Source organism: Chionomys nivalis, chromosome 12 (assembly GCF_950005125.1).
Source record: "Chionomys nivalis chromosome 12, mChiNiv1.1, whole genome shotgun sequence".
NCBI classification, from domain to species: Eukaryota; Metazoa; Chordata; class Mammalia; order Rodentia; family Cricetidae; genus Chionomys; species Chionomys nivalis.
The window spans coordinates 4268863-4277703 of record NC_080097.1 but is presented as its reverse complement, the minus strand read 5'-3'; the positions used below and the strand labels follow the sequence as shown (position 1 = coordinate 4277703).

Genomic DNA, 8841 nt, shown 5'->3' with positions numbered 1-8841 from the left:
AGTTTGCCCTGATGTGATGGCCTCCACCTGCAAGGGGTGGAGAAAAGTGCTGTGATAATACAGGAGAGGCAGAGGGAGTTCCCAACCTCTCCTTTTTTTCCCAATTTTCAAAGCCTTTATTTGATATAGAGTTAGACCTTGTCATTTATCTCTAAATAAGCAATGTCTATAACTGCATGACTGCAGAGATTGGCAGAATATACATGATGCAGTGGCAACTAAGTCATTACTCGACAGATTGTCACTATCTAAATATCTACCATCGGTTTTCGTCTATCTATCATTTATTTATATATCATCTAGCTATAATCTATTTTTCACCTATTTATCATATTTCTGTCACATCTAGTTTTCTGTCATGTAACTATTTATCATCTACCAATCATCTATTTATGTCTATGCATCCATTATGTATATGTCACCTGTCATCTATCTATCATTATTTATTTATCATTATCTATCTATCACATCTATCTATCTATCATTATCTATCATCTATCATTATCTATCTGTCAATCACATCTATCTACCTATCCATCATTATCTATCTATCTATCTATCTATCTATCTATCTATCTATCATTATTTATTATCATTATCTATCTATCACATCTATCATTATCTATCATCTATCATTATCTATCTGTCAATCACATCTATCTACCTATCCATCATTATCTATCTATCTATCTATCTATCTATCTATCATTATTTATTATCATTATCTATCTATCACATCTATCTATCATTATCTATCTATCATCTATCATTATCTATCTGTCAATCACATCTATCTACCTATCCATCATTATCTATCTATCTATCATTATTTATTATCATTATCTATCTATCACATCTATCTATCATTATCTATCTATCATCTATCATTATCTATCTGTCAATCACATCTATCTACCTATCCATCATTATCTATTTAGCTATATATCAATCTCTGTATGTATCTATGTATCTATCTATCATCAATTACTTGTGTGTGAGTACCCATGGCAAAATGTCTGCTTACTTTATTACCAAGCCTCTTCAAAGAGCACATACTAAGATGGATTAAGTTCCTGTGACTGTGCCTTCTCCATCTGGATGCCAAGTTGGTACCACACCGAATAACAGCCTTCCCCTCTTTCTGACCACTTGGCAGCATAAGGCACTCCACAGGGGTTACTGGATTCTTCCCAGAGCTTGTGAGAACTATACCTGTGTCCCCAGGAAAACTCTGACTTTCTACGATTGGCCCTGTATTTCTAGAGCAAGCCTCTAGAAACGAGGCAAAAACTGTGCCAGGACTGACGTAGGATCAACCTGTCTTCTGAGGAAGGGTTTCATAGACAAAAGGCAACCCTGAGGACAGGACTCATGTACCCTGGTTTTCTGCAGTGTCTTTCCTATGGCTTCTTTGACAAATAGACCCCAACCTCTTCTTAAGGACTCAAGAGACAAGGGTGTGATGAGCAGTTCCTCCTTTCCCTCCTTGATCTATAATCTGAGTAGCAATGTAGCAATGTCAGGAGAAAGGATTAAGAAGAATTGGGTTTTGGTCCCATGACCTTTCGTGTTTCCTCCTCTAGCAGTGCCAGGATGTAAGTCTGATGTAAGGCTCAAATAAAACAGTTAATGGGTGAAAGTGTTTCCATTTCAGATTGGCGATATAGTTTTTAAACCTTCGGTGGTTACCTTAAACGTGATGTATTACAGCCATTGGTGCTTTATTAGTGACTAACTGCTGAGTGAATGAATGAATGAATGAATGAATGATTCATTGCTCCCACCCACCCCATCAATATTCAGTGGGGTAGAAAAGTCTCCATAAACTTAGCACTGACCCTTGGTCCCTGAAGTCAGGATAGGAATACAAGCACATACACTTTGTCAGTGTAAAATCAGGCCAATGATCCCCTTTGAGCATTTGGCATAGCGCCCATCCCCTCGGCATTGCTAGAGACACCAGAGATTCAGAATGACAGTGAGAGTATTGTCAAACACTGACCTTCCCCTCTAATCTCTTCCAGAAACTTCTACTACATCACCATGTTGCGGGACCCAGTGTCGCGTTACCTGAGCGAGTGGAAACACGTCCAGAGAGGGGCCACATGGAAAACCTCTCTCCATATGTGTGACGGAAGGAGCCCCACCCCGGATGAGCTGCCTACCTGCTACCCAGGGGATGACTGGTCTGGGGTCAGTTTAAGGGAGTTCATGGATTGCAGCTACAATTTAGCCAACAACCGGCAGGTGCGCATGCTCGCTGACCTCAGCCTGGTGGGCTGCTACAACTTGACTTTCATGAACGAGAGCGAGCGAAGTACCATCCTGCTGCAGAGCGCTAAGAACAACCTGAAGAACATGGCCTTCTTCGGGCTCACTGAATTCCAAAGGAAGACACAGTTTCTCTTTGAGAGGACATTCAATCTGAAGTTCATCTCCCCTTTCACACAGTTCAACATCACACGGGCTTCCAATGTGGACATCAACGAGGGAGCCCGTCAGCATATCGAGGAGTTGAACTTCCTGGACATGCAGCTCTATGAATATGCAAAAGATCTCTTCCAGCAACGCTACCATCACACCAAACAGCTAGAACACCAGAGGGACCGCCAAAAGAGGCGTGAGGAGCGCAGGCTGCAGAGAGAACACGGAGCGCATCGGTGGCCCAAAGAAGACGGGGCCACAGAGGGGACGGTCACTGAGGACTATAACAGCCAGGTGGTTAGATGGTGACCCTCTGCCTGCTCCTTTTTCATGACGGGGAGACAAGCAGGCACCTTGTCCTTCTGTTGGATTCCATTGAAGAAACCGGGTCATGCTGAGGACCCCTGGCTGTATGTGACTTAATTCGGATGTCTGCTTCCTCCTCTTCTTCTTCTTCTTCAATCCAACTAGAAACTTTCCATCTTGTTTATTATTTTTTTTCTTTTTCTAGACTTTTTCTGATCACTGATATATTTGGGGTGGAAATGTATCCAAAAGACCACTTTAAGTTGTCAGAAGCGAGGCCTCAGAAATGAGACAGTGTGTAGGATCTTTGTCAGTCACATGGGTCAGTTGGGAATCTGGAACCCACAGTAGCACACAGGAAAACCAAAACCATGGCTTGGATTCTCTTCGGAATGCATCATGCCACACCCAATAGAACATTGCTCTGTTTAGAGATAGAAAGACGCTCTCCCCTTAGATGACCCTTCTCATTCAGTGTTGAATTTGGGAGCTGTTAAGATGAGCGTTAAATCATGAATGACGTGGTTTGTCTCTGCAGACGTTTTTAAACAAACTTACTATATTACTGACCACAGCTAGGGACTCCTAGCCTACAAACTCCAACATCAGAGCCCTAAGCCCTCGGTCTACTCTGTCTTTTAGGGGGCAGGGAAAGAACAGAATGCTGGGTTGGTTATGGCCCTGAGAAATAAACACTGGTGGAACATTTTGGGGGGCACACTTATTTAGTAATGACTAAGGAGATTGCACATTACTGGTGTTAATCCCTCAGGCAAAGAATGAACAAAACATTAAGAGAGTGCGGGCAAAATAACAGGAGAAAACCTCCATTAAACAAGCTTTAGAGCCTTAGCTGTTACGTTGAAAGAACATCAGACTCATGTCTTTGGGGAGCAGACAACTTCTCAGTCAGGTTCAAATTCTGCTGTTACAATGGAAATATGTTTTCAAAACCCTTGACATAAACAACAGGAGCTGAACCAACGAGGACACACACTCCATTCCAAGTCAATACGTGAGAGGCGTCAGGAGACGCAGCATGGTGTCCATGAGACATACCAGGAGTTCAGAGGGACCCTGCCCCTGACATTTCCAGTGTCTTTAAACCACTCCCTTCCCATGTGATCCTTGCCTGTTCTGTGACTACAAGCAGAGAACCAAGCTACAGTGCACAAACTGGAACAAAAAATAAGCTGCCTTTCCCTAGGTTCCTCGGTTTCGCCCTTCCCAAGCCCCAACAATAGTCTCTTCTGTGGGAAGGGATGGGAAGGAGGGAACAGAAAGCCCCGCCTCCCACACAGCCGGAAGGTCAGAGTGGGTGGAGAGTTTTACAAGGCGCTGATAAGAGCAGTCCTTTAAAGCAGCTGAAGGCCAAAAGCTCTAGACCCAGGAATCAGGCTGCAAAGCCTCTTTCACTGATGCCCCGCATGCTTGATGTTTAAGCCAGATTTACATCAGTCACTTCTCAGCCTTAGAAAGTCCTTTCTGGGACGGAAAGGCCATCCTCTCCCAGTGTTTGTGGGTTGTCTGCTGCAAGGGAGCCTAGCATCGTTTGTAGATTCCCATAGAGAAGTGGCTTTGAGGTTTCTCTCGCTGCGGTTCGCATCATTGGCTGGCCTTCCTGTAGCATGCGTGTTCTAAGAGAATCCCTATGCTGTGCTTGTTATGTTTATTATGTTATTCAGCATAACGAGGCAGACATTGCTGGTCCTCACTATCTAGTAAGAAGATGAAGTCCGCAGATGGGATGAGGCTTCCCTGGGGACTATCAGGTGGACCAAGTTGGCCAGAAAGCACAAGACTTATATTTACATAGTACTTCCCACGTGGGATAAATCTTTCTGCCAATCATATAAGAAGCCAGATGCTATGACTCTGAAGTATTTGCTCCTGGTCTGCAGAGGTGGCATAAGTGACACCACTGCCCTTTCAGTGATTGGAGTGGCCCTGAGCCCTTCTTCCCGCGGAGCGGTTCCTCCCCCACCCCCGCCCCCGCATCCCCGTCTCACTAGCTGAGAGGTGGGTGACTTCTTCAGCAGCCATAGGTGATGAGTTACACACAATAGTAAATTTAAAGTGAAGAATTAGCGGTGGCTTTTTAGTTGGGAGAGATGAGATAGAGCTGTGTCTCCTTAGGATGATTTGCTCCAGAGGAGGCGGGGAAAAAAGGGAAGGGCAGGAATGGATGAGAATACATCATTTGTTAAGATTTCCGGTTCTACCAGGAATGGAAACATGAAAATTGTGCCTCTGCCGTCAACTGTGGCGCGCGTATACATATGTGAAACACACACCTCGGCACATTTTCAAATAGAAAACCATTTGAAAAACTAGAAAACAGTAGATTTATTCTTTAAACTCACTTTACATTTTTGTTAAGGAATCTTCGGAGGCAGGCTCTGCTGCCTCCATATTGTTCCTCCGGAACCTTCGAGTTCATATCAAAAGGCTTTCTGCCACCTCACTGCTGAGTGTAGGCTGCATAGCCCTCCCTTCCCTGGAGAACAGACAACAGGATGATGTGAAAAGGAGAAACCACCTCTGTGTTGGCCCCAGGCCAGTGCTAAGTAAACCGGAGAGACTAGCATGGCCTTCCTTTCTCAGTTAGCTCCCTTTGGAGGCACTGCAGTTGTCCGTGTCCCCAGGACACGGAGAGGTGGGGTGGAGCAAATTATCAGAAAACTGGCTGCACAGCTCCATACTGGCTGATGCTGCAGGAGGAAATGACAGAGGCAGGCACAGGAAGCTAGGGATGCCTGGCAGCCTTCAGGTCTCAAACCACATCAATTCTCACTCCATAGAGGAAAAACAACCCCTAGGTGATTCCACTTCTTGTGGGCTCCTCCAATTCCCAGGCAGGTTTTTCTCTCTTCTCTTCTCTTCTCAGTAGCAGCACAAGACAGTGGAATGGAATATATATGATGCTTGTGTTTGTGTGTGTCCGTGTGTGTGTTTGTGTGTCTGTGTTCAGTTTGCAGAATGTGTAGGGAGGGGAGTGTATTTACATATTGTGAGGTTCCATATGTGTGATTTGTCTTTCTGCCTGTCTGGTCACACTTTTTAGTTGTGTGTTGTGTGTGTCACACACATTGTTCATACTTTGGTAGGAACTAAGACAGACACTTTTTTAAAAATCTCCTTCCAGCTTCCTAGAAGCCTAATCTAAATATTGGAGAAAATAATTGATGATCTTACCAATCAATGTTGACAACACTTAAGGAAAATTATGAGCTACTGAAAACCTAATCAAATATTTGAACTAAAAATCTTCATTTGATCAGACCACTAACGTAATCGTTTCAGAAGTCTGGATGGAGAGGGGACTAACCCTCTCTTATTGCTTCTTCATTCTAAGACAGAGCATCTACCTCCTGGCCAAATGTATCTGCTTTATCCACAGCCATCCTGTTTTCACTTGAGGCAGTGGAGGGAAGCCCAGGGAATTGCAGATACTACTTACGGCCATTTCCCATTGGCTGGAATCTAGATATTAGCTGCATCTAGTTGCAGAGAAGACTAGAAAATGTCTTTATTACTCAGTGCCGGCTGTCTTGATGAGTGAGGGGAGCCCTATTGTTAAAGAAATGATGGAGAATTAATACTGATAGAAAACTACCAGTCCCCAATACAAAAGGAAGTGGGGGAAAATGCCAAGTCCTTTTCAATATCAATTATTTTCTCATCAGCTTTACAAAGGATGAGGTTAAAATTTACTCTGTCAGCATTTAATGCTTTTCCAAACATTTTAGCATGGTATCTCGCTTGGCCTGTCTCACACTCTTGTGCACTGGCTGGCATTTCTGCTCTCTCACGTTTGATCATTTGGAATGAAGATTCAGAGATGTTGGAAGATCCCCCTAGCTTTCGTTCATTTGCAAGGAAGTTGCCTAGAGTCCACGGTCTCTTGGCCTCAGCTTTTCCTAATACCGAGTGCTACTTGTCATCCGTATCGGGACTGGGAATTGCAAGAAGGTAAAAGCTAAAACTTTATTGATTTCTGTACTCCTTCCCCTTGTTGTGCAGCTGCGGTGACCTAGAAAATACCATGGACAGACTCTCAGTTCTGCCCCCAGTAAAGGGGCCTCTGACTTGAGTGAAAAGTTCAGGTAGAGAGTTGTACAAAAGGAGTTTTAGAAAAGCACATGAATTCAGGGGAGACGCTCAAATATCCACAGCCAGATGTCGACCCTGTTCCTCCCTCAAACTCTCCAGCATGGAGACTGAGGGGATGAGCTCCCAGTTCCAGTGAGACACAAACATCCAAGAAATCCAGAACCAGTAGCTGCCTGTTGGGAAGGCTTAGGGGTGATCAATAGGACCTGTGCTTCTAAAATGCCTCCCCCTCTCTGCTTTTCCCAAGGTCCCTGGTATTCTATCAGCAGCATGTTGTTAGAGTTTCTATGTTTTCTTGGTATTTGCTGAGCTCCTTTGCCCGCTGCTGGAAGTTGAAACACCTTAAGCTGTAATAAGTAAGCAACTTCACCCAGTCTATCCGACCCCTTCCCAGACGTGTCACCTGGCTGCGAAGAGGGTTGAAATAGAATCACACAGACACAGAAGACTACACACAATAGAGCGGCTATAGAAGACGGTAGGGCTCCGAGAGACAGACCACCCAGAGGAAGGTGACAGTTTGGGTCCTTAGGATAAAAGGCAGCCCAGAAACACGTGACTTAATTCTTCTACCCACTTAGAAGAACACAAGAGGGGGTGCACCCATGGGATAGATTCAGAGCCTCGGGTAGACTTAGGAGTCCCAGATTGACTAGGGTGGAATTAAACAGAGAGCTGTGTTGGTCTTCATCTGAAAGCCTCCAGTCTGGGTGCTGGCTGACTGAGGCTGCCGATGCTATCCAGGTCGTGACTTCTGAGGGTCACACAGCTGCTCCTTCTCTCTGGCTTCCTTCCATCCTGTTCTATCTCTACTGCACACTAGCCGATGTCGGTCTGTCCTCACCGTATTCACCACGACACATCTGGGTGGATTCTCTGAAGCTGAACAAGCCCTCCAGGGCAGGTAGGGGCTTTCTGAGTTTTGCTACCTCCCAGAGAGAACAGACATGGACCCATTCACAGTCTATTGGCAGAACTGGCCTCCACTGCTGAGGTGCTGAGAATCCTGAGGACTGGCCTGTCGTGAACACCAGAGTGGTTGCAAGTCTCTGCACTTCTGGGCCAGGACCGGGAGTAGCCTGATGGAGTACTGAGACGCTGAATCTGCAGACACTAGCATGTGGATGTTTCTGGAACCTGTCTTCTTCAACATCTACAGGACAGATGGCCACGGTCCACTTTCAATGGCCTGAGGGTGGCTCTGTGAGAACCACATTCTGCCTCACTGTGGGAACTCCTGTAAGGCCAGAGATTCTGGCCACACATCCTCAGCTCTTGCTGGAAAAACACTGTCCTGACAGGCAGTTCTGTGTGACTTAGCCATGATCACACATCTTCCATCTCCTTCTCATGCTTTCTTTGAATCATGTGACCAAGGGTTTTCTCCCAGAAATACTTTCTGGGTTTTGCTTGCATTTTGTTCTTATTCTTCTTTTTTTTTTCAATGTATCAAATCAATGTTAGAAAAATCTAAATCTTTATCTGGTGCCCCATTCTAGATATAAGATAGTTATTCAATAGATGCAGATTATTTCCTCTAGGAGGTGTTTTTTCTTCTGTTTCTGTGCAGTATGTATGAACTTGGTTATTAGGAGATTATATTGTGACATTACCAACTTTATTGCTATTTAAAAATGATAGTTTGTAGACCTGAGGATTCCCGTGGATGTGAAGCACAATTTAATGGATAAGTTAACATATTAAACTGTTGTGATGTCAAGAATTTTTTTCTTTATGGTGTTTTTGTCAGACTTCAATACAAAATGAAAAAAAAATTACCTAAGTACTTCAACAGATTTATGAAAATCAAATCCACAGGATCCGTTTAGCCAAAGTCAAAAAATTCATGCTACCAACACAAATGTGGTTATTGGATATGAAACCGTAAAAGCCACAAAAGACAAGGAATATGGGGATTGAAACTGTTTGGATTCTGTGAGGTCCAGGAACTTGGCAGGACCATTACTTGATCTTTGGGGGCCATTGTTAGGTAAAATA

At 44.2% G+C, this 8841-nt stretch overlaps 1 protein-coding gene across 1 annotated transcript; it reads left to right on the top strand.

The window, feature by feature from the left end:
• Positions 1-2029: 2029 nt before the first annotated feature.
• Positions 2030-8549, top strand: LOC130885048 (heparan-sulfate 6-O-sulfotransferase 3). Its single transcript, XM_057786427.1, has one exon. The coding sequence runs from the start codon at positions 2044-2046 to the stop codon at positions 2731-2733; it is 690 nt and encodes a 229-aa protein (XP_057642410.1). The 5' UTR covers positions 2030-2043; the 3' UTR covers positions 2734-8549.
• Positions 8550-8841: the final 292 nt, after the last annotated feature.

What these genes read in the sequence shown, in the direction of transcription:
- LOC130885048 (XM_057786427.1), top strand. Translation starts at nt 2,044, where the DNA reads ATGTTGCGGGACCCAGTGTCGCGTTACCTGAGCGAGTGGAAACACGTC.